The sequence below is a fragment of the Podarcis cretensis genome (assembly GCF_951804945.1).
Source record: "Podarcis cretensis genome assembly, chromosome: 2".
Lineage (NCBI taxonomy): Eukaryota > Metazoa > Chordata > Lepidosauria > Squamata > Lacertidae > Podarcis > Podarcis cretensis.
In genome coordinates, this window is record NC_137171.1 from 23,485,934 (window position 1) to 23,512,044 (window position 26,111).

At 45.2% G+C, this 26,111-nt stretch overlaps 1 protein-coding gene and 1 long non-coding RNA gene across 4 annotated transcripts in view; one reads left to right on the forward strand and one right to left on the reverse strand.

Annotated features, from left to right (window-relative positions):
- Window positions 1–1,055, forward strand: part of LOC307210142 — a 225,798-nt gene extending 224,743 nt beyond the window's left edge. For all 3 annotated transcript variants that reach the window (XR_013835866.1, XR_013835867.1, XR_013835868.1), the window contains one exon: window positions 946–1,055. This is a non-coding gene — a long non-coding RNA (uncharacterized lncRNA). The remainder of the gene's footprint in view (window positions 1–945) is intronic.
- The window catches only part of CACNG5 (calcium voltage-gated channel auxiliary subunit gamma 5), a 47,818-nt gene continuing 21,717 nt past the window's right edge, over window positions 11–26,111 (reverse strand). The window contains exons 2-6 of the mRNA XM_079965672.1: window positions 15,529–15,764; window positions 13,155–13,241; window positions 8,491–8,631; window positions 5,507–5,652; window positions 11–1,548 (exon numbers count right to left, since the gene is read on the reverse strand). Of these exons, the coding sequence (XP_079821798.1) occupies window positions 1,291–1,548; window positions 5,507–5,652; window positions 8,491–8,631; window positions 13,155–13,241; window positions 15,529–15,736 (840 nt within the window). The 5' untranslated portion in view covers window positions 15,737–15,764 and the 3' untranslated portion in view covers window positions 11–1,290. The remainder of the gene's footprint in view (window positions 1,549–5,506; window positions 5,653–8,490; window positions 8,632–13,154; window positions 13,242–15,528; window positions 15,765–26,111) is intronic.

The window sequence follows — 26,111 nt, forward strand, 5'->3', positions numbered from 1 at the left end:
TGCAACGGCCTGAGTGTTTTCGGAATCTTTGTCATTATTTTATTTTTTACCATAATTAATTCTTACAAATATGTTGCAAACAGACTGAAAGTCTGGATTCTTTTTGATTACAACTCAGGATAACTTCAGAGTGGAAACAAAAACTGGCATGTACATAGAATTTTGTACACTTACGTTTTTCAGAGCAGCCAATCAGCTTACTGTATTCTGTACATTTGACTGCAGTTCTCTGAACAATCTAGCCATAATATACACATGGTACAACATAGAGATATGAACTTTTCTTTTCTGTATACTTTATTTACAGGCAGAGCTGAATGCCAACATGACCCAATCAATCCCCTGAGGCGCCAGTTATAATACAACCACTTCCATTGCAGTGGGTTTCCCAAAGAAAGGAAAATAGCAAAATAAACTAAAGCTGATTGATGGAATGAAGCCTTTGGGCTTGGTTTTTGCAGGGCATAAATTATCATATCCCCTATTCACTCAGCTCTAAGACCACGTATTATGAGCCAAATTATATTTGGATCCATTATTACTTCAGAGCCTATATTTTCAGTCTGATATCAGAAGAATAGATTGTGTTTACACGTGGAGAGCACTAGGCACCTTATTTCAACGTGTTGAACTGCAATGTCAGAGGGTTTGTCGTGAAGTTATCAAACTGGATTGAGGACTAGCCTCACCAGAATGGAAAGGGATAACTGGTGAGGGCTAATTGTCTGGTTCCTAATGAAAACCCCAACCTCACTTCATAATGAAATACTGCCAAGAGGAAGTACGTTTAGTTAATTCTAAAATTCTACCTTCCAGCTTGAAGACAATGGCACCAATCTGCAGTTTTCTTACGATCATTCACTAGGAATGGACATTTACATCTTATTCTGGTAATGTTTTACAATGAACATATTCTAATCCACAAACCTTTGTTGCTTATCACAGGTTGCCTTTACGAAAACCCTACAAGTATCTTTCTGGTCTCAAGCTTCCGCTGGGTACGATCCTGTATCTTTTCCACACTCTCTCGTGACTCCAAGAGATCTGGGCATATGGACTAGCTGCAGGATCAAAATCTCCACTGTAGTTTTCTGGATATGCATATGTGCATCGCTGCGGGAACCCGTTTAAACTCTAGGTAAGAATTAATATTATTCACTAATTGTATAAATGGAGAGGGATTGTCCTGTAAGAGTGGCCTTTTTATTTATTTTTTTAAAAGTACATACTGAGGACATAACAGCCTCCACCAGGTTTTCATTCCTAAAAGGCGAAGGAGTTACTTTCGATTCAACATGGAGAGGACGACATCTGGTCATAATCCGGACATTTCAGTAGAGCAGGGTAACTACTGTTCATCTGGAGAGAGGCATCGCTGGAGATGTCGGAAGGGCTGCGTCCACGAACCCAGGCATCCGGGTGGAGGAACTGGCCAGAGTAGTCGGAGCAGTTGCTAAGCCGTGGGCGGTAGAAGCCAGGATGAGGCCTGTACATCTCCTCTGCAGTATATCTCTTCATGAACAGATAGACAGACATGACACCTGCACTCTGGAAAGGAGAGCAAAAACAAAAGCATTGTTCGAGTTGTCGGAAGGACTGGGGTTGCTCTTCTAATGTTCTAATAGGATGTGACATGCTGATAAGCCAGGCAGGCAAACCAACCATGAAATATCCCCACTCTGGACCTTGTGGGAAGCTGCTGCCTTTGCCTTTGAGGGAGGTCTATAGCTCTGTGGTACAGAAACTGCTCTGCAGCTAAAAAGGTAAAGGTAAAGGTAAAGGGACCCCTGACCATTAGGTCCAGTTGTGACTGACTCTGGGGTTGCGGCGCTCATCTCGCTTTATTGGCCGAGGGAGCCTGCGTACAGCTTCCGGGTCATGTGGCCAGCATGATTAAGCCGCTTCTGGCGAACCAGAGCAGTGCACGGAAACGCCGTTTAACTTCCCACTGGAGCAGTACCTATTTATCTACTTGCACTTTGAAGGGCTTTCAAACTGCTAGGTTGGCAGGAGCAGGGACCAAGCAACGGGAGCTCACCCCATCGCAGGGATTTGAACCGCCAACCTTCTGATTGGCAAGTCCTATGCTCTGTGGTTTAACCCACAGCGCCACCCACGTCCCTTTGCTTTGCAGGTAGAAGGGTCTAAAATTTTTTGCTTTGCTTTGCAGGTAGAAGGGCCTATATTCAATCTCTGGCCACTCCTGGTAAGGCTGGGAATGACCCCTGTTAGGAACCCTGGAGAGCATAGACAAGACTGGGCTAGATGGTCCAATAGTCTGACTCATTGCATTATTATTATTATTAAGATAGCTCAGTTGGTTAGGGTATGGTGCTGATGACACCAAGGTTGCAAGTTCAATCCCGCATGGGACACCTGCACAGTCTTGCCTTGCAGGGGGTTGGACTAGAATGATCCCAACTCCACAAGTCTATGGTTCTTTGATTCCTCTCCTTTTTCCCTGATGGGACTCAAGGCAGCAGTGAAATAAGTTAGCTTCCTTATATGATATTATGTGCCTCTGAGGGGTAGGAGTGTGTTTTGGTTGTGAGGCTGCTGGGGGATTTGACATGCAGAATTTTTGCATGTATTAATACTTCAGAAATATCGCTCCCAGCTGGAGTTGTTATAACTGAACATCTTGTCCCAATATTATTTCAGTCTGTAGTGCAGGCGGATTTTCTTTGGCTGGTAAGTCAAATGGTCTTCATCATCTCTCTGGGAATATGCAATCCTCCCCTTCGACTATACGTTATGGCCAGTACTCATTTGCCAACAGTGAAAGGACACCACAGTATGCTCTGTGGGGAACATAGTCTGAGTGGCTCTTTCCTCCAAGCCACTCTTATGAAGCAAAACTGCTCCAAAGAGGAGCTGGCAGAAACCACTGGGACAACAGTTCCAATGGAAGCTGCTGCACTGGGATCAGGAGTCTTTGAGTTGGTGAAAGGAAAGCATACATTTCACTTCCTGTTATGCTGGTGTTACTTAAGCCATTGTGTAGAATTATATGCAACACAGGACTTCACAGGAACAGGATTTCTGCTGCTGTGTTCTTTGCATAATGCTAATGCTTCTTAGCATAAATAAGGAGGCCTAGCTCACACAATTCCTCTGTGGTTCTGCTTGTGACTTGAAGGTGGTAAGCCTATAGTCCAGAAAAGTACTGTGAGACCACATCCCCCGCCTGTCAATTGCACCAGGCAGTGGAGGAATGTCTGGAGTTTGGGCTAAAAGGGAAACAAAATGGGATGCTCTAAAGAGACATGGGGGCACTGTGGGTTAAACCACAGAGCCTAGGGCTTGCTGATCAGAAGGTTGCGGTTCGAATCCCCGCGACGGGGTGAGCTCCCGTTGCTCGATCCCAGCTCCTGCCCACCTAGCAGTTCAAAAGCACACCAAAGTGCAAGTAGATAAATAGGTAGTGCTCCGGCGGGAAGGTAAATGGCGTTTCCATGCGCTGCTCTGGATTGCCAGAAGTGGCTTAGTCATGCTGGCCATATGACCCAGAAACTCTGCGGACAAATGCCGGCTCCCTCGGCCTATAGAGCGAGATGAGTGCGCAACCCCAGAGTCGTCCACGACTGGACCTAATGATCAGGGGTACATTTACCTTTACTAAAGAGACATGGTTAATTGATTATGGGGATTCTGATGCCTGCCTGAGCAAATGAACCCTTCTTTGAGGAGGACATGCTCATTTCTATACATCGAATGTCCCTTCCCACACCCTGTGGTGCTGTTCCACTTCTTCCCCAGTGAAAGGGACATTTTGCCGCCAACTACCATATTTTTCGTCCCATAGGACGCTCCGTCCCATAGGACGCACCTACTTTTTTGGGGGGGGAATAAAGGAAAATTTTTTCCCTTTATTTCCCCCCCAAAACCAGGTCGGGGAACAGTGGGATGGTGGTGCTGCGCCTCCCCGCTGTCCCCCGAGCTTGTGGGGCTGGCCAATGTCTGCCTGGCGCGAGGGGTGCTATGCTTCAGGGCACCCCACGCGCCCCCCCCGGTGCGCAAGGCTTGCCGACACCTGCCGCCCGCAAGCCATGCGCCCTCCGGAGGGTGCCCCGTGCTCTGCACTGCCGGCTGCCGCCCGCAAGCCATGCGCGCCCGGGGGGAGGTCCCCCAGGTGCGCAAGGCTTGCGTATAGCTTCCTGGAGCCTGGAGAGCGAGAGACATCGGTGCACACCGACGCCTCTCACTCTCCAGGCTTCAGCGAAAGCCTGCATTCGCCCCATAGGACGCACACACATTTCCCCTTCATTTTTGGAGGGGGAAAAGTGTGTCCTATAGGGCGAAAAATACGATACTTTGTGATTTTAATGTAATTTAAAGAAGCAATGAATTTATAACTGGAAGAAAAGCAATCTATGAAAAACCAAGCCTGTTCGTATTTCGACCTGACAAACCCATTCTTTCATGTGTCCCCTAACAGAAAGGTACTTGCGGTTTCTAAATGCATGAAGGTACAGCAAGGTCAAAGGGCTGCTTTGCAGCAGGGATGCTTTACAGGTAAGGCATTCTTGGTTTTTGGGGGTGGGTTAGAATCCAAGCAAGTGACATCACAACAAGCTCCCTCACTTGCCAAGCCACACTGAGCCTTCAGGGCTGGGGTTGCGGTGGTGCCTCCTTCCAACTCATGGCTGGTAAAGGGATGCCCACCTCTGGGCCAGCTGAGAGGATGGATGAGGAGAGTGCTGCCACTGCCCACCGAGGAGAGGCATGAGGCTTTGGCAGCTGCCCCCTCCTTTGGGAATGGGGCAGCTTTGAGCCTCTTTCTCCCTCCCCTTGCCACAGGCTCAGACCACCATGGTCTGGTTGGCAGCCACCCTCCAGACTCCTTTCTGAGAGCCAGTGTGGTGTAGTGGTTAAGTGCAGTAGTCTTGTAATCTGGGTGATATATTGATATATAGCCAAGGCCTACCACCCATGGATGTCTGGGGTGGAACCAGCAACATGGCCGCACTTCACCTCCGGAGGGGCTGGTGAATGAGGGTTATACATCATTTACTAAATTCTACTGCAAGTCAGATCAGCGGCAAAGCCTGTCTCCATGCTGGAGTGACAACAGTCCTGAGCAGTATGGCTCTTGCACCTTCCTCACACTACCTTCCCTGGTTCCAAGCCATGCACCCCTTGATCCCAGCCTCACGCGAGGCTGGGATCTGGGGACAGCAGTGCAAGAACCGCGTGCTGACGGGGCACTTGGCGATGCTCCCATGCCAGCATGGCTTGGCCCAGTGCTTCTCTCTGTGAGCATTGGTTCCTCAGACACCAGGAGAGGAGTGCTGAGCCAGACCATTCTGGGGGTGCCTGCTTCACACCAGGGCCCCTCTGACTATACCCCTGTGCTAGAGAATGATAAATATCCCTGGATATCAAATACCAATGTTGAGCATCAACTATTGACACATGAAGATAAAATTCTGAGATTATTCTCTATCAAAATACACAGAGAATCTTTAGCACAGGGCTTTCTAATGATCTCGCAGCCAAGCTTTACCTCTGTCAGGAGAAAAGAGATGGCAGAAAAAGCAAACGACCATCCATATCTATAAGTGAAGTAAGTCTCGGAGTCCTTGGTTCTGTTGAGCATCTCATCGTTGATGCTGGAAATGTACAGAACGAGCCCCACAACCAGAGATAAACCTGGGGTGGAGAAAAGTGTGAGATTAGAACAAATACACACACACACAGGGTAGGACTCCAAAGCACCCATTGTTTCCTCAATGGCAAGGATGGGGATCGGGGAACCTGCAACCCATTGGCAATGCTGCCTGGGGCAGTTCAATAATACTAGGAGGGCCACAACAGGATATTTACAAATGCAGTCAAACCAACAATGCATGTTTGCTAGATAGGAGCTCAAAGTTTTTCCTGTAGAAAGAACTCTGAGATACTCCCACTGTGCCTGTCAGGGGAGGCCGTAGCCATACATATAATCTCACCTGAACAGGGCACTTCCTCTTTGCTCGATGTCTCATCATCATTCCAGGAACGTGAGAACATATGCTAAGTCTGAGCCATCCATTTTAAACTGGACTAAAAGCATGTATTTGTTACCTGATTACCATTTTAAGCCTGCCTGAACAAAACTGCTGTATCTGTCGCTCTTCAACAAGTATTCTGAGTAAATGTTATTTTTTACCTTTCACAAGATTGTCTGTGTGGTTATTGTTTTAAGGGTGAGATACCAGGAGGATCCAGTACGTATGCCTTAAAGCACCCTGGATTAGTTAAATTAAAAGGCTAAACACTAGCCTTTTTAGAATGCACTCTGCTATACTCGAAAAGTGAGGAAGGAAGATTATTATCTAATAAACATATCCCCTCTCAGCTTCCTTACACTCCATCTCTGGTCTAAGATGAAACATGCAACCTGAGGTAACAATCTTGGCCCTTACCCTGAGGCTGCAACCGCAGTCACTCACTGAGAAATGAGCACCCTATGCTGAATTAAACAACATATTTATGTTCTCAAACATGGTTCTTCTGAACTACAAGCTCTTGATACGAGAGAAAGCTTTTAAGATCTGCCTTCACAGCTGCTGGTTTAACACTCGCTTAATGCTATGAATAAACCATCAGCTTCTCCTCTCAAATGGAAACATGATGGCTGGTTATTTCTAAATTCCAGCTCTCCCCTGTTAACTCCAGCCACCATAAGATGAAAGAATTGTGCCAGATTAAAAAAAAAAACGTGTCTGGAGCTTCAGCAGAATGTTCAAACACCACAGAAGATTTTGCATGCATGCGTATGTACATGCACACACCTCATTTTATCAGGTTCAGTTAGCAAGGGCTAGACTACAATTGTCCTTTGAAATCTAAGCCTGAGCACTTTTCGGAAACATGGTAAAACCAGCCTGATTGAGCTGGGTTTGCAGGTTCGGTGAAAGGATGGTGAAATCGCATTGATTCCCAGGGCATGTTGCTATATGTTTACTCAGAAGTAAGCCACATTGTGTTCAATGCAATGCAGCCTTGATTGCCCATTTTGTCTTTATAAGCATCTTCTGCAGTATGTCCATTCCAGCAATCGTACTACTATCTGGAATATCTGGCATGACTGCCACAGGGCCATGGGGAAAAGTGGATCTCCATGGAATGGCTGCAAACCTTTGGGAAAAGAGCTCACACAGAGACACACTTCAATAAAGAGCTTTTCCTCAGGGAGCATTGCAACAAGGGCAACGCTAATGCATTGACACCCACCCTTTTACATTTTTTGTGACAGCCATCTACTTAGCCAAAGTGCTGCATCTCATCAATTTTAGCCAATTTACTTAGTTGGGGTGAAGGGAGCTGATTTATTTACTGCGTTTTATGTCCTCCCTTTCATCCAGGGAGCTCAAGGCAGTTCTCCTCACTCTCATTTAATCCTTGTAACAACACTGTGAGGCAGGTTTGGCTGGGAAATAGTGACTGACTCAACGCCACCCAGTAACTTTCTTGGTTGCGTGGGGATTTGAACCGGGATTTCCTCAGGCCTAGTCTGACACACTAGCCATGACACTTTCCTGAGATGTTTCTACTTTTAGTATGCATTTTGTGCTTTTATATTGTGCTTTTGTGTTGTAACTGCCCCGAGACCTGCAGATATAGGGTGGTATACACATTGTTGTTGTTGTTGTTGTTGTTGTTATTATTATTACAGTGGTGCCCCGCAAGACGAACGCGTCGCAAGACGAAAAACCCGCTAGACGAAAGGGTTTTCCGTTTTGGAGGTGCTTCGCAAAACGAATTTCCTATGGTGTAGTGGTTAAGAGCGGTAGTCTGCTAATCTGGGGAACCGGGTTCGCGTCTCCGCTCCTCCACATGCAGCTGCTGGGTGACCTTGGGCCAGTCAAACTTCTTTGAAGTCTCTCAGCCCCACTCACCTCACAGAGTGTTTGTTGTGGGGGAGGAAGGGAAAGGAGAATGTTAGCCGCTTTGAGACTCCTTAAAGGGAGTGAAAGGCGGGATATCAAATCCAAACTCTTCTTCTTCTTCTTCTTCTTTGCAAGACGAAAATGTCTTGCGAGTTTTTCCGACTTCCCCCCCTTCCCCCCCCCCTTTTCTAAGCCGCTAAGCCGCTTATCTGCTTATCCGCTAAGCCACTAAGCCGCTAAAAGCCGCAAAGCCACTAATAGTGCTAATCCGCTAAGCTGTCAATGGGCTTGCTTCGCAAGACGAGAAAACCGCTAGACGAAGAGAATCGCGGAACAGATTCTTTTCATCTTGCGAGGCACCACTGTATTATCTGTTTGATTGTTCGATACTTGAAATGAGCCCTACTGAGGCAAATGCAGAACTGTGATATGATATTATGCTGGGGCTGAGCAGGCTGACAGAATACAACATCAAAATCTGTCACACACTGACTTTCTTAATTCCCCCCCCCCCCCCCCGATTCCATCGTCCTTCTTAGATGTGAACACAAAAGACTGGATTTCAGATGCAGACTAAGGAGCTGGCAAATAAGAATGTCAGATTCTTAAAACTCACCGGACAGAATGAAGAAGATCCCAGATACGAAAGCCAGGATGGTTCTGTGAGGTCGAATATGCCCTATGTTGCTGAGAATGAACCCGATAAACATGAAGAATAGGCTGACCAAGGGAAATGGGGTGGCAGAACGAATCATCTCTGTAAAATATAATGGGCAGAAATAACATGAGAAAGGTTAATATGGCCAATGTGTCCCTATAAAAATTAGTATAACACCATGTGTATAAGAACGTTTTCTGCACTTGTGACTCATAATTTGCTTTTTGTTTTTATTTTAAATCTGCATGCTCCTCACATATGAATAGAAATAAGTGCCATATCTGCAACACCACATATTTAAATTGTACCACTTTGACAGCCATGGCCCTCCCCACCTCCCAAGAATGCTGGGAGTTGTAGTTTAAGGGTGCTGAGAGTTGCCACGAGACAATTATTCCCCCTCACGAAGCTACAATTCCCAGAATCCCCTGGGAAGAAGGCCTGACTTTTATACCACACTGAGAACTGAAACTCTGTGAGATATGGCCACACATTCCTATCAATGGGAAAACCCCTACTTTCTGTGGAGTTTACACCCTTTCTTTTCTTAGCTGTTGTTAGTATGAAAGCATCTTATTGTTTGATATCCTAGTGTCCCACTAAGTAACTAACAACACAGGGCCAGGCGTGTCCACTCAGAAGCAAGTTCCATCAAGTTCTATAGCCAGTTACCTGGGAGGAAGCCACTTTGAATGTACTTCTGGGTAGACTTACATAGGATTGCACTGTTATACAGTGATACCTCAGGTTACAGACTCCGCTAACCCAGAAATAGTACCTCGAGTTAAGAACTTTGCTTCAGGATGAGAACAGAAATTGTGCTCCGGCGGCAGCAAGAGGCCCCATTAGCTAAAGTCGTGCTTCAGGTTAAGAACAGTTTCAAGTTAAGAATGGACCTCCAGAACAAATTAAGTACTTAACCCGAGGTACCACTGTACTGTATTTTTATGACATTGCTGGATGAATGTTCAATCACTTGTAGCAAAATATCAACCCCTGTGGCTTTAGCTCCTGCCTAATTGTCAAAAACAAATGAATGCATGTTGACAGCAGTTCAACATGCTGTCTGGGGTGTAGTGGATGCTACTCAGAGTAGGCACACTAAAATTTAAAGACATGACCAACTTAGGACTATTCATTTCACTTGCTCCACTTTGAGTAAAACTTAGCTGGATACCACCCTTTGATTTTTATAACATCTCTCTTCAAAGAGCTGGAAAATAGATGGTGGTAGAATGTACTATTAATTGCTGCAAAGTATTTACTTGTCTCTTGTGAGCACAAAATACAAAACCATCTGTTCCAGAAATAGAGATATGGATTGCTATAGCAACAGAAGATGCTTTAAAAAAAAGATGAAGGGTAGATGGCCTATGTGAATTCCTCCTAAAAAAATAATTTCAAATACTTTGGCCAAAGCAAAGATCTCAGAAGAAGCATTGGAGGGGGTGGCTGCTGTTGCTTGCTTACTTTGTGGAATGGGAAAAACCTAAGATCATTTTAAAATATCGTTTCTCATCTGTCAACACTGAAACATTTACAATGCAGATGTTATCCCCACCCCACAAGTAAACAAAATATCCTTTTCAGTTTTGAAATTTGCAGTGCTCTATTCTTCCACCTCGTCCAACAAAGTCCTGGAGAACTTACAGTGCAGGATATTTTCTCCTCTTAGCTAATAGGATTCCTTTTTTTTTGCAAGGGGTAGACCTGGATCACTACCATGGTATGGGAGCAAATGGTTTGACGCCAAATCACCTCACCCCCAGTGGGATATTTCCAAACATGGAATGCCCATGTTACAAACAGTCTGACCTTAGAAACTTGTGTGGTGTAGTGGATAAGGAGTCAGACTAGGACCTGGGAGACTAAAGTCTAAATCCCCATTTGGCCATGAAGGGTGACCTTGGGCCAGTCACTGCCTCTCAGCCTAACCTACCACAGAGAGTGGTTGTGAGGTCCAGCTCCGAGGGCCTTCTGGCGGTTCCCTCACTGTGAGAAGCGAGTTTACAGGAACCAGGCAAAGGGCCTTCTCGGTAGTGGTGCCCTCCCACCAGATGTCAAGGAAATAAACAACAATCTGACTTTTAGAAGACACCTGAAGGCAGCCCTGCTTAGGGAGGTTTTAAATGTTTGATGTTTTATCGTGCTTTTAATATTCCGTTGAGAGCCACCTAGAGTGGTTGGAACCTTTGGCTCGCCAGACATTGGCGAACTACTCCTCTCATCATCTCTGACCATTGGCCATGCTGGCTGGGGCTGATGGAAGTTGAGGCACTGTCCAAGTGCTCTCAAGACAATCTTGTGATACTAAAGGCAGTAGACCGGTGGGGTTAAAATTTAGCAAAAGCCAATAATTAAATGTCTTACACCAAATTTGTAACTCAGTAGAGGGGAGATTAGCTTCCAAGCACAATGAAGCATTTGGAACACAGGAAAAAAAAAATGCCTTAGGAACTTAAGACTGAACAGCTTCTGTGGCTCCAAGGTGAGCATCGCTAAATTTAGTCCTCAACTTTACAAAATGTTTGCCTCCCTCCCAGTAACCCTGATACAACTCTATTGTTTGCAGTGTCTGTGGGACCCTATGGGAGCATAATCCCACCCACCTCCTCCATTAGCCTACAGCCCTTCACATATTCCTGAGTTATGTACCACTTATTGAACCTTCTCCTGGGGTGCCTGCAAGTTCTCCATGCACAGAAATCTATTTCTGCCCTGTGCCAGTTCTGCATGTGTTTATTCATAAGCCCCTCCCACCCATTCAGACTCATTTTCCCATAAATCTACGCTGTTTACTCTTGTTTTTAAAAGCCATATGAAAATTCCTATTTCAATATGTACTCAAATGCATCTGTGATCCTAAAGCACACAAATATTGTGCTTTATCTCAACGTGCAACACATTTCTAAACGCATTCTATGTTTAAACCCACATTTAAAGGATGCAATTTGGTATGTTTATGCAGCCAAATCTGTCAGCTAATTACATTCTGATCCATATCATAACTGGAAAGATGCAAAAATATATCCATTTGCTTAAAAGTGACATTCTCATCCACCCCTATCTCTATGGATACTTATTTCCAGTTGAGTTATGGAGTTAGGTGAATGTTGTGATAGAAAGGTCGTGCCTTGCTTCCATGGAAAAAGGGGGTTGTTCCAGATTATTTCTGTGCTACAAGGAGATTCAAACACCTGTCTGCAGGGAACAGTTATCAGTGTCTGTTACCACTAGATTCCTTCTTGCTTTGCCATGGTGGTCTGAAGCGTAGAGATCAGTTTACAGCACTTGTCTATTGTATGTTTGCTGGCTAGGTTAGCATCATTCTGCCATTACCATGCATGGCTAATGTGGGGCATGTGATTGGTACACAAAGCCATGATTGGTGGGCAGTGGCAGGAGTTTCTAGAGAATGGGGGAGTGTGTCAGAATTGCTATTGCCCCATAGGACATAATATACAATTTGAGGACTGGCGAAAACTGTGGAAAATAGATTTAAAATTTACAGATGGTTCCCTCCTGAAAAGAAATTACATGAAAATGATGTATAGATGGTATATAACACCAGTACAGATAACAAAAATGTACAAAATGGGCTCAAACACTTGTTGGAAATGTAAAGAAAAAGAAGGGACTTTTTATCATATGTGGTGGGAGTTTAGAGAAGTTAAAAAATTTTGGGAAATGATATACAATGAATTGAAAAAAATGTTTAAAACGACATTTGTAAAAAAACCAGAAGCATTTTTGTTAGGGATTGTAGGACAAGACCTGCCAAGGAAAATAAAGAATTTATTTATGTATGCTACAACAGCGGCAAGAGTCTTGATAGCACAAGGATGGAAGAATGGGGAAATCCTGACGAAAGAACAGTGGCAAGAGAAATTGATGGATTATGCAGAACTGGCCAAATTGACTTATAAATTGTGAGACAAGGACAACTGTGACTTCAAGTAGGAATGGGAACTTTTAACAAATTATTTAAAAAGACAACAAAATGAATTGGACTCCCTGGCAGGTTTTGAATAAACATACACAAATTCATTGGTTGATAATATGATGGATAGATAATGTAAGGATAAGTACAATTTTATAACATGCAGAGAATAATATGTGCAGAGAAATCAGAGAGAGGAGCTGATGGAAGTCTGTGGTCGGGGTTGGGAGGGGGAGAAAGGGGGAGAAATAATGTAAGTGATTATATGGTTTGATAATTTGGTATGTTGAAATTCTTTAATAATTTTTTTAAAAAATTGCTATTGCCCCCTCTAATTTACAGGAGCACCATTCTGCTATCCTCTTTGCTGCTTGAAGTGGAAAGGATTGATCTACAACTACGTCACACTGTGATGCTGATGTAAACAGCTGCCCAGCCTAGCAGGACTATTGGAATGGCTTCCTGTATCCCTTCCACATGTGCTCATGAACTCTTGACTTTCCTTTGACAAAGAAACCCAGGAAGCAACGCAAACAACAAAGGCTTCTCCCATACACAATGTTTTGATGCAGTCCTTTTCTGAAGATAAAACACATGACTTCTTTTCTCGTCTCTGAAAAGCCGGTGTTAGAATGAACACACATAAACACTGCTCCCGCAATAAGAAAAGATAACCACCTACTTAAAACATTGACTGTTGATTCAGATGTCAGCTGGACATTCATTGGCATGACGTATTCTATTGTGAAGCACCTCCCACGTTCTTCACCTGGAATGGGGAAAGCCCATTTTACACTTTTTGGGGGAGCAAAGGCATCAAGCCCCATACTTCCCAACAGGATCCCCTGCGATGGTTATTTGCTTCTTTTAAACCATTCATACAATTGCAAATTGTGTAATTGGTGTATTTACTTGTCTAGCTTGGCTAAGGGCCCTTTAAAATATCACAAGTAAAAGAACAGAAACCAAGCAGCCCGATTTTAAATATTGCTTAGAAATATGTAAACTCCACTGGTATAGCAATAGCACAGGTTTCATCTTCATGATAAGAGTATAATGCAGGGGTCAGCAAACTTACCGCGCCTCGGGCCGGTGTCTCCAGCGCCGATCATGCAGCGGGCCCGAGAGCGGGGGAGCGTGTGCCCATACGCATGCCTACATGCTTTTTCTGGCGCACTTCCGGGTCGGAGGAGCATCAGAAATAGCTTGCACGCATTGCAAATAAGGGATGCAGGTGGCGCTGTGGGTTAAAGCCTCAGCGCCTAGGACTTGCCGATTGAAAGGTCGGCGGTTCGAATCCCTGCGGCAGGGTGCGCTCCCGCTGCTCGGTCCCAGCGCCTGCCAACCTAGCAGTTCGAAAGCACCTCCGGGTGCAAGTAGATAAATAGGGACCGCTTACCAGCGGGAAGGTAAACGGCGTTTCCGTGTGCGACTCTGGCTCGCCAGAGCAGCGATGTCACGCTGGCCACGTGACCCGGAAGTGTCTCCGGACAGCGCTGGCCCCTGGCCTCTTAAGTGAGATGGGCGCACAACCCCAGAGTCTGTCAAGACTGGCCCGTATGGGCAGGGGTACCTTTACCTTTACCTATGTGCACAGGCCTCCTCCGACCCGGATGTGCACCGGAAATAAGGCTTGTGCATGTGCAAATAACGCTTCCACAAGCGCACAAGCTATTTCCGGGGCTTCTCTGACCCAAAAGTGGGCAGTCACGCAGCGCAGCACCGGTAAGAGCAGGCAGTGGGCAGCAGGGGGCGCCGTGGGTTGGATAAACAAGTCCCTCAGGCCTTATCTGCCCCGCAGGCCTTAGTTTGGGGACCCCTGGTATAATGAATGGATTGTGCTCAGAGGTCAATGTATGCACCTCATTTCTCTTCCGAAGCCTGGCATGGTTTGATTGTTGGTGGATTTACAGTGCTATCCTAATAAGATCTACTCAGAAGTAAGTCCTATTGGATTCAATGGGGCTTACTTGCAGGCAAGTGTGGTTAGCTTAAGGGTTGTCCTGTTTGCTAAAGGACTTTCACTTGCATCCCTTTCTTTGTACATCCTTGCCCCCAAACTGCTCCAGAGCATTGGGAGAACCCCAAAATCAGATCTGGGGGCATACAGGCAGAAGAGAGGGAGGGAAAATTTCACTACACAAAGATATGTCCTTGCAGGAGAACTCCATTAGCCATTGGCAGTGGATAATGTGGTCACTGAGACCACATAACACCGGTCCTGAGAGACCTACAATGGCTCCCAGTATGTTTTCGAGCACAGCTCAAAGTGTTGGTGCTGACCTTTAAAGCCCTAAATGGCCTCAGCCCAGTATATCTGAAGGAGCATCTCCACCCCCGTCATTCTACCCGGACACTGAGATCCAGCACCAAGGGCCTTCTGGCAGTTCCCTCATTGCAAGAAGCAAGGTTACAGGGAACCAGGCAGAGGGCCTTCTTGGTAGTGGCACCCGCCCTGTGGAACACCCATCAGATGTCAAGGAAATAATCAACTATTTGACTTTTAAAAGACATCTGAAGGCAGCCCTGTTTAGGGAAATTTACAATGTTTAATGCTGTATTGTCTTTTTAATATTCGGTTGGGAGCAGCCCACAGTAGCAGGGGAAACCCAGCCAGATGGGCGGGGTATAAATAATAAATTATTATTATAATAATGGAGTGGCTGTGGACTGAGGTTGCATTAAGACATTCAGTATATATATATATAATGCAATATATATATATATATATATATATATATATATATATATATATATTTGAGCCTACGCAAATCCACATAGTGAATTGCACATGTGAACCAATCCAGTGACTCACTGGAATATTCCAACAACTTCAAAATGGGCCACCTGTCCATTCTCCCCACCCCCACCCCAAGGTGGTGGAAATTAAAACTGCACATATCCATGCATGATATAGCTGGAATATTTCACAGACCTTAATTCTAAATTTAATCAAAATGCACAACTCACAGGACTCAGAAACATTAGTTGCTAGACATGACTAGCCACAGGGACAGCGAGCAAAAACAGATTCACTTTTCAATAAAGCGCAGTACCTGCCAAAAAGCAAACCCTCCAGAGCCCAGAGTGCAGAGACATCTTGATTTCAGCACTCTGGTTTTGGGGCAGGATAATCCCTTCCTCCAGATACAGCCAGTAGTCTGTGCTCACAGCAATCCCCAGGAGTCCCAATCCGCACACGGCAAACACGCTGCTAAGCAGAGTCAGGGCCTTTCTGCCACAGGTGCTCATTCCCAAAAGCATCAGGGTCCGACGGGACAAAAGAGAACTCCTGCACAGGCAGAGAAGAATACAAGAACTGTTAGCAGTGAATTGGGGACATTACATGCACTGAACGAAACAGAAATTTCCCTCCTTCTTCTGTGCACGCTTTGATATCAGAGTTATCGGTGGGGAAACAGCACAAAAGCCCCATATAAGTTGAAAATGAATGTGGCACACCATTGTCACGTCCCTTCATGTCCAGGCATAGGCAAACTCGGCCCTCCAGATGTTTTGGGACTACAGTTCCCATCATCCCTGACCACTGGTCCTGTTAGCTAGGGATGATGGGAGTTGTAGTCCCAAAACATATGGAGGGCTGAGCTTGCCTATGCCTGCTCAATGCAATGCGCTCTAGGTGGGGCTACCTTTGAAGGTGACCCGGAAACTACAACTAACCCAGAATGCGGCAATGAGACTGGTGACTGGGAGTGGCTGCTGAGACCATATAACACCGGTCCTGAAAAACCTACATTGGCTCCCAGTACATTTCCAAGCACAATTCAAAGTGTTGATGCTGACCTTTAAATGGCCTCGGTCCTGTATACCTGAAGGAGCATCTCCACCCCCATCGTTCAGCCTGGACATCTGGGTCCATATGGAGTCATAGTATTACATACAGTAACATAGTATAGTCATAGTATTACAATAGTATCCCAGTGTGGCATGGTGGAAAGAGGATAAGACTAGAGCTTACGCTCTAGCCACTAGACAATACTCTCAGCCCAGTCATCTCTCGGCCTATTCCCCCCCCCCCCCATTCATTCATTTGTTCAGCCTTTATTGGCATAATTTAGACAATAAAACCATAGGAGGAAAACCATCCATGAAAATTTTTATAATCCAGACATATTAAAGACATAAAACATACAAAAGACTCAATAGCCACCATTAAATAAAATTAAGTAATTTTAGATTTGACTTTAAAAATCTTGGCTAAATATCCTGATACAATCTCAGTAGTTTCGGGAATATCATCCCCCAACAAATACTGGATTACAGATTCTTTGCAATTTAATTTACAGGGCTGGGGTGAGGATTTTTTTTAAAAAAGTGGGGGCAGGGAACCACATACACTGCCTTGAGCTGCCTGGAATAAAGGCAGGATATAAATATAAGAGGGGTGGGACTTTATATCAAGAGGAATTTGACAGAGTAATAAGCCGATTGCTCCATTAGTTCAAGTATCTCTGCTTGCCTGTTGGAACAATCTACCCACTCTTCCCCTTCTATTTTGTTCTGGGGTTTTTTCTCACACTCTCCCCACCCCCAGCCAATTTAGACGATGCACTCAGGGGGCTTAGAGAGGGAAGAAGCCTCATGGTGTGAGTGGAATTCCTTGTAAGGGGCTTCCACTAGCACAGGGGTCCCCAAACTAAGGCCCGTGGGCCAGATAAGGCCCAAGGGATTCATTTATCCGGCCCGCAGCAACCCCCACCGCCCACTCTTACCGGCGCTGTGCTGCATGGCTGCCCACTTCCGGGTCAGAGAAGCACTGGAAATAGCTTGTGTGCATGCGCAAGCGTTATTTCTGGTGCACATCCAGGTCGGAGGAGGCCCGTGCACATGCGCACAAGCTATTTCCGGTGCTCCTCCGACCCGGAAGTGTGCCGGAAATACAGTGGTACCTCGGGTTAAGTACTTAATTTGTTCCAGAGGTCCGTACTTAACCTGAAACTGTTCTTAACCTGAAGCACCACTTTAGCTAATGGGGCCTCCTGCTGCTGCCGCGCTGTTCTCATCCTAAAGCAAAGTTCTTAACCTGAAGTACTATTTCTGGGTTAGCGGAGTCTGTAACCTGAAGCGTATGTAACCTGAAGCGTATGTAACCTGAGGTACCACTGTAGTGTGTGGGCACGTGTATGGGCACACGCTCCCCCGCCCTCCAGCCCGCCATGCAATCAGTGCTGGAGACACCTGCCTGAGGTGCGGCAAGTTTGCTGACCCCTGCACTAGCAGTACTGAGAGGCTTGCCTAAGGCTGCAATTCTACAGGCACTTACTAGGGAGCAAGCCCTGTTGAATGTAGTGTGACTTACTGCACAGAATTGTCCTGCCTGGGTGCCTAGCGAATTTGTGGATTTGAGGCGAGACTGAACACTCATCCATTACATCAGAGAGAGAGAGAGAGAAGCCGTTTGCCAGGTGACACTGCAAGCTTTCAAGATGCTCAGAGTCCTTTTATCATCACTGGACTGGTGATACGTGCACAGTGAGACAGCCAACTCTCACACAGGATTCGAAATCCCGCTGCCTTCGACTCTGACAAATCTCTCCCTCGGCGGATTCTTGACGTGGATATTATGAAGATGTGGGGCTCAGCAATGCAGTGTAGCTCGACAAATTACTGTGGTAGTGTCCCCCCCCCCCTTCAATATATATATTCCTAGCAGTGCCATTTGGCTTCCCGTTAATTAGCCCTTTTTGGCACTGGTTCAGGGAAAAGCACACAAAGTCTTGATACTCCGGCATGTGTAACGTGCAGTTTGTGAGCTGCACCTCTGTCCTTTCTCTGCCGGAACAAACACATAACTCTCCTAAATAATAGGAAGCAGCCACACAAGTCCTTTAGAGAAGCAATCATCACAATGTCACGTCAGTTACTTACGAAGCTGTACTTAAACACACAAGAAGGCAGCCCTCACCCTGCAGGGCGTACGGTCCAATGTAGACCCCAAGTTACCAGAGGCCTTCTCTGACCAGGAAGCTTTGAAAGTCAGAAAATTGATGCTGATGTAATGCAGAGCTCACCTCATATCGGACATCACCTGCTTGAAATTCCTACAGAGGTCTCAAGGTTTCCACAGTCAGTACATTCATCGGGACTAAGCGTCTCTGACTATATAGAGATGCAGAGGGCTTGTCTGCTAAAGGACAGAGCTGTGTGAAACAGCAAGGGGGCTCATTAGGGGCACTTGCTATCAATATGAAAAACAGGGCACCTGATCCATGCGATGGTCACCTCCAGGATTGACTATTGTAATTCGCTCTATGCGGGGCTGCCCTTGAAGGTGTCCCAGAAACTCCAGTGGCTGCAGAATGCTGCAGCGAGGCTTCTCACAGGGTCCCTGCCATGGGAGCATATTCACCCAGTGCTTTTCTAGCTGCACTGGCTCCCAGTGGAGTACAGGGTCAGATTTAAGGTGCTGGTTTTGACCTTTAAAGCCCTTCATGGCCTAGAACCCTCATACCTACGGGACCGCCTCTCCTGGTATGCCCCGTGGATACCAGGGCATACCTATGTCCCGGGCCCTAAGGAAGTCAGATTAGCCTCAACCAGAGCAAGGGTCTTTTCAACACTGGCTCTGGCCTGGTGGAACACTCTGTCTCATGAGACCAGGGCCCTGCGGGATCTGATTTCTTTCCGCAGGGCTTGTAAGACAGAGTTGTTCCGCCTGGCCTTTGGCTTGGAATCAACTTGATCCCCTTCCCCTCTATCCTTTTTCCTTTCTCCTTCTGTGATGGAACTCCTATTTGGGGACTTCCTTGGCTTTTTTTCTGGCCCATGTAGGATCAGTCTGGATAGTTGGCCTGGTGAAGATTTGACATTTTCATCTCCGAAAAGTTTTGGATTTGAGTTTCTACTGAAATGAGGCTGCATTTTAATGTGGTATTTTAATCTTGTTTTTAAGTTGCATTTTAATCAATTGTTTTATAACTGGTGTTAGCCACCCTGAGCCTGGTCTTGCTGGGGAGGGTGGGCTGTAAATAAAAATCATCATCATCATCATCATCATCATCATCATCATCATTATTATTATTTTCAGCACTGGCTGATCCAAGTTGTTTCTGGGTCCGATGTTGACAACCCACTTGCAATTCAGTTGCATGCAGCTGACCCGATAACAACCCAGCCACAATAGGGAACAAACAGGTGGCACTCTGAGAAAGGCTGGCCTTGCACGCCCACATCAACAGCAACCTAGCTGAATGAGACATGACAAGGTTGAGTCATGGACATCTGAAAAGCACCTTCAGTTGGTGGCAATTCACCACTGTATCCCTTAGGAACTGTAGATTCCCTGGGAGCATATTGGGATGGAGGAGCTCAACCGAAAGATCAGTAATGGCAGACAAGTTTCTTTCCTAAAAGTGCCTGTCCAGCATGACCGACTTTCCTCTGCAATATTCAGTCTCAGAAGAGGAATGGGCACCTTTTAGCCTGTTGGGTGCCCCCTGTCATGAGAATGCACCTTGTAATATGTTCCAGGCTACAAAGGTATAGTGAAGGCTTTTTAGCAGAGAAAAACAAGGAACTTTCCAAATGCCAGAAGCTCTTCTACAGGTCAAAATTCAAGCCATATGTACCGGGAGCAGTAAGTAGGTCAAGGCATGTTGTTAACTCCTTTTCACAACCTCAGTTATACGTAGAGCTGGGGGATTGGAAACAGGAATGGTCTCAAATAGGGCTGTTACAAACGTAAGATCGATCTATCATAATAGTCAACCCCAACATGGATCTACATGCTGTACTGTTGCAAGTTGTCGTGCTTCTTCAGTGAACTTGATCCAAAAGCCACAACATTTGGTCTAATGGATCAGCCTTTCCCAAACCTTTGCCCCTCAGATATTTTGTACTACAACTTCCATCAAACCTGAGCTTTGGTCATGCTGGCTGGGGCTGACAGGAGCTGTAGTCCAAACCATTGGGAGGGTACCATATTTCACAGTGGGTGCAACCATTACACAACTGGGAAGATGACCATGGTTCAGGAATGACTCTAGACCTAACTTTTAGGCACTTTCCCATCATCTAGGGCAAAGAAGATATTACTCTGGGATACCATTACATAAGATATCATTGAATCTCAGCTGAGCACAAAAACAAAACAGAGGAGGGACTGACAGTTGAAAAAACCTGGAGCTGGTTCCTAAACAGAGGAGGGAAGTGACTAATTTTGAAAGTACAGAGCAGGAAGAGTCGGAACATATGCTGGCAAACACCTTGTTTATGAAATTCATCATTTATGGTGGTAACGAACAGTTCTAATCTCTCAAGGACCAGAGTTCAATATGCTAATTGGCCACAATGAGAACAGGATGCAGGGTTAGATGAACCATTGGCCTGATCCAGTCAGTTCTTCTTATGATCTTAAGTTCTTAGTTTCAACAGATCTCACCAACCACTGGGCGACCCACACAAATTATGGCAGTGAGCATATTTTTCTATATTATTTCCCAAGGTTTCAGCACTCAGCGGTAAGCTCTTTAGTAACTACTTTCCTTTTACGACCGAAGCCTTCTATTTTTCTCATTTCTAGCATTTAATTTATTTCAAGTATTTCTATGCTGCTTTTTAGCAGAAAGACCTGTTCTTCAGTTCTGGCATGTGCAAGCTGGAATCAAGCCAAGAGGGAAGTTTCAAGTTCACAGTTGGCAAATCTGCTAATTGCGACAGTCAATGCACACTGGATGACTTTTTTTTGAAATTAATCACTTGCAAATGTATGCTCATAATTGATAGCTTTGGAGCACCCCACCCCCAAAGCCCCATCTGTGTTCACTCAAAAATAAACCCGACAAAGTTCTTAAGCACGTTCCTTTCTCCCAAGAGGCAATTTCCATGGACACCAGTGAGACTTATTTCAAAAGAGTTGTGTTGAATAGTGAGGTGCCAGTTCCTTCTGCTTAGCACAGCTGGCCCAATTTCAGGGATGTAATTTTCAAGCAAGTACCTATGAATGTTGGAGGGTGGCAAGGCCATTCAGCACACCCCCACATGCCAATCAATAAATAACTTTTTTTCAAAACAAATACGGCTGTTACCGGTTTGTGCAACCTCCATAGGTTCCTATAAGCCCTGGAGCGTGGTAGAAGAACAGCAGAATATAATTAACATATAGGATTTGACCTTATGCTGCTTAAGTGCAAGAAAACTGGCTTAAGCACTTTATGGCTTTCACTGTAAGTAACTTTCATTACATAGTTTTTAAGCTAGACAGAGTTATGTCATGCAGAAAGACCCAAGAGCATGATAGACACATATAGTACAGTGAAGCCCAGATACAAGATTGTTCAAGCTAAGCTCTTTAAAAGAACCCACTCTGATTAAGACAAGTGCAAAAAAATAGCTTCAATATGAGCCCCACTTAGATTAGTCAGGGAAGACACCAATTTTTAGACTTTGAGGGAGAGTGGAACTGGCTGCATGTGAAATGCTCAAACTTGGATTAAGGCAAGCCAACAATCATTCTGCTACATAATATGAGATCAAACAACACAATAACCACTTATTTGTGGTAATTTGCAAAATGGCCTAAAATGCCATCAAAATAGTAGCTGGAGGATTCTATCCTTGGGGAGTTCCTTCAGCACATCCCACTTGATTTGCTCTGCCCTATCACTTTTTAAACTCTCCTAAGCAAAATATTTGGCCAAAAAAGGAATTTTTTTGGTAGTTTGCTCAAGTCAGGTACAGGCAAATCTACATTGCCTGTGAGCTAGAGAGCACAACATGTACAGTATTAATGTATACAAATAGTACTGATGTCATTGAAGTTTGCTCTACCTAGTTCTGAATGTGTTTTTCCAGCACCATGCTGCTCATCATGAATCATGTGGCATCACCCCCCCCCCCAAATGTTTATGGCTCAGAATGTGATATGAGTTTCTGTGAGAATCTGTGCATTGAGTGGTCAGTGATCGGAATGCCATGTGTTCAGAGCCATCTGCTTTGTAGACCCACGTATTCAAGAATCTAGAACCTTAAACCTCCATAGAAACACTCCCTGACTGCTGTGACCAATGCAACCAGACCCTGTCTAAGCAGTCTTATTTGATGTGCATGTCATCTATTTGAGTCAGTTCTCTCCATCGTCTCTTACAATGGTTGCTGTTCCCCATCCAGATCTAAAACCCTCTCTTGGGAGGGGGGAAAGGGATAGTTGAATCTCCAGAATGGTTCTTCATAGAGGCCACTTCTGGGAACCAGAAATTCCTGAGATCAGAGCAGAACCTTGGACTCAGCGAGATATGAAATGTCACTGACACAAACTACAGAAGAGCTAAACCCAGTCTCAGACCCTGACACCAAGCCTAAGCTCTCAACTTCTCAACAGGAACCCCTTGAGCTAGAGACCCCCAACCTGGAACCCTAAGATAGATTCAGCCAGATTCTCCTAAGAGATCATGCACCAAGGGGCCTCGGGCTTCCCAGTGCCTGCTCACCAGCACAATCCATGCACAAGGTAGGAGCTGAGTGAGAGACGATGAAGTGCTAGACCAGAGGGCTTCTTCAGAAGGTGGACAGAATCTGGGAAGGGTAGTCTGGCCCAAGAGGAAAAAAAGGTCTCCCTTGAGCTCCAGACCCTCAACAGAGGAAACTGTCTGATTGGAGCTATCCAGGGTCCTGAAAATGCAGCATTTTATCAGCTACTTACGTAAACTGCCCTCAGGTGCCTGCAATGCTATGCCCCATAGGCTCCCAGATCATGGGTAGGCAAACTAAGGCCCGGGGGCCGGATCCGGCCCAAACGCCTTCTAAATCCGGCCCATGGATGGTCCGGGAATCAGCATGTTTTTACATGAGTAGAATGTGCTCTTTTATTTAAATTGCATCTCTGGGTTATTTGTGGGGCATAGGAATTCATTCATTCCCCCCCATATAGTCCGCCCCCCCCCCACAAGGTCTGAGGGACAGTAGACTGGCTCCCTGCTGAAATAGTTTGCTGACCCCTGCTCCAGATTATGGGAACAAGGGCAATACAATAGGGGGCATGCACATGACAAGAGACCAGAGTAGATCAATTGAGGCTTTATAAGATCACATTGGTGTGATTAAGATTACAGGCTAAAAAGTGGAAGTGTGTGAAGAAGAAGAATACTTTCTTGTTTTCTATAGTCTGTATTTTAAAATCTTAAAATAACCCTTTAAGTAAGAAGCAAATGACATAAAAGTTTGCTCTTTCAGTGGAATCATACCTACATGTTCTATTTCCCAATCCCCTTGCAACAAAAAAATATGTTACTGGTTGTGACTTTTTTCTTTGTAGATTCCTTAAATGCTACGTGCATCTGCAAGGCTGCACACATACAATATTTATGTATTCTGCTTATCAGTTACTGATGATAAAATAATGCAGCTAAGGCAAAAAAAGGAACAGCCATAACGGCACACAAAAGTGTCAGGAAAAAGGGTTTGCAAATCAGAAGGAATATGTAACTATTGAAGGGGTTGTCAACCTGGTCCCTACCGCCCACTACTGGGCGTTTCAGGATTCTAGGTGGGTGGTGGTGGTGGGGTTTCTACGGCACAAGCTGAAACCTCCTTCCATTGAGCACTGGTAGGCAATAAGGAAATTTTACCATCAAGAAAGATGCATTAGTGGGCGGTAGGTATAAAAAGGTTGACTACCCCTGAACTGGGACGCGGGTGGTGCTGTGGGTTAAACCACAGAGCCTAGGGCTTGCCAATCAGAAGGTTGGCGGTTCGAATCCCCACAACGGGGTAAGCTCCCGTTGCTCAGTCCCTGCTCCTGCCCACCTAGCAGTTCAAAAGCATGAAGTGCAAGTAGATAAATAGGTACCGCTCCAGTGGGAAGGTAAACGGCATTTCCGTGCACTGCTCTGGTTCACCAGAAGTGGCTTAGTCATGCTGGCCACATGACCGGAAGCTGTACGCCGGCTCCCTCGGCCAGTAAAGTGAGATGAGCGCCGCAACCCCAGAGTCGTCCACAACTGGACCTAATGGTCAGGGGTCCCTGAACTATTGCATGAAATGTCTTTGTCAACAGATGCATTTGTGCATGCACTAGTGGGTTTTTTGTGGTGTTGGGGGACATGTTACTCCACACTCATTTTTAACACCTTCCCATTAACCTGCCATTGAGGTGCTCCTCACTTAGGAGAGAGTTAAGGTCCACGTTGCCACATGCAAATCTACTCTAAACGTGAAGAAAAGGTGGGTCCTAAGAGAGAAATATCATGTTAGCGTGCCCAGTGCTCCAGTTACCAATTAGGGAACATATCCACTGACTTTTCTATCCCACTGTCAGGATGGCATTTTCATTTACATTCTAAATGCTTACAGAGATCCAGCAATGCTACTTTGCCTTCAGTGCTTTGTGCTAACTCAAGCCTGGAAGTGCTAGCTTTAAGCAAAGGCTTTAAGAGAAGCATTGATGCAGGAAGGAAAGCTGAAAGCCCTAAACTAGCATGAAAAAAACACCAAGAGTCAAGTGGGAGAGAGATGGGGAGCAGACTGGCTGACAGCTAATCATCTGAAAGCCGTCTTCATCCCAAGATCACATAGTCGGAGGGTGAAAGAATTACCATCTGCAGTGGCCCAGATACTTTCCAATAATGTTTCTGCAGTGTTTTTTTTTTGTCCTCGCTAAGTGATACATCATTTCACTCCCACATTCCAGGATCAACGTTTGCTCCCTGCGTCTGAACTGCCTCTCCTAATTTATTCCATTTATTTCCACAGCTCAGTCTGCTTCCAAAGACTCTATTAGCCACCAAGACCACCACATTTTATTTACTTAGATTCATTGTCCTTTCTTATCCTAAAAAAGGAGGCTCTTTCAGAAAATACCAGTTAATTTATTTCTTTCAAATTGCGTTTATATTCTATTTATAGATGTAAATAAAGAACTAACATTGTTATTAGATGCTATCTTTTATGAAGTCATTTTTTCCTACGTTTCTGGTTGTGTCATCAGAGGTCATGCTACAGTCTTATTCCTTTGTATTTTGTCTTCAAGTTTTTTTTTTTTTAATGTATAGAATTAGATAAAAATATAAGTATAAAAATGGCTCTGAAACAGTCCCAAGTGATTGGTAGTCAGAGCACTGAAGATACAAACTTTTATTTTTCTCCCAGGGTCTCTGTCTCTCCTGCACAGGATAGCTCAGTTGGTTAGAGCATGGTGCTTATAATGCCAAGGTGGCAGGTTCGATTCCCGTATGGGGCAACTGCATATTCCTGCATTGCAGGGGGTTGAACTAGATGATCCTTAGGGTCCCTTTCCTACTTTCCAAGTCTATGATTCTAATAAATTAGTATCTAGAACTTGGAGCTTGTATCTCTCTATGAAGTGGTAAGCACCTCACCTATAGATTTTTGTTTAAAGCAAATGAAATAAAATAGAGCCAGTCACTCCATTATAAGGATAATGATTTGTTCTGGGTGCTAGACACACAAGGTGCTAGAAACTAGTCAACTATGATGAGGTACAGAGTGGGAAGCAGCAGAGTCATTCAACAATCCAATGATTCTGGAACTGAAATTCTAATATCCTCTCGTGCTCCTTAGTAGATAGATGCACGCCAATGGAAGCCAGAATGTTCTTGCTGAAGAAGAAGAAGAAGAAGAAGAAGGAGAAGAAGAGGAGGAGGAGGAGGAGGAGGAGGAGGAG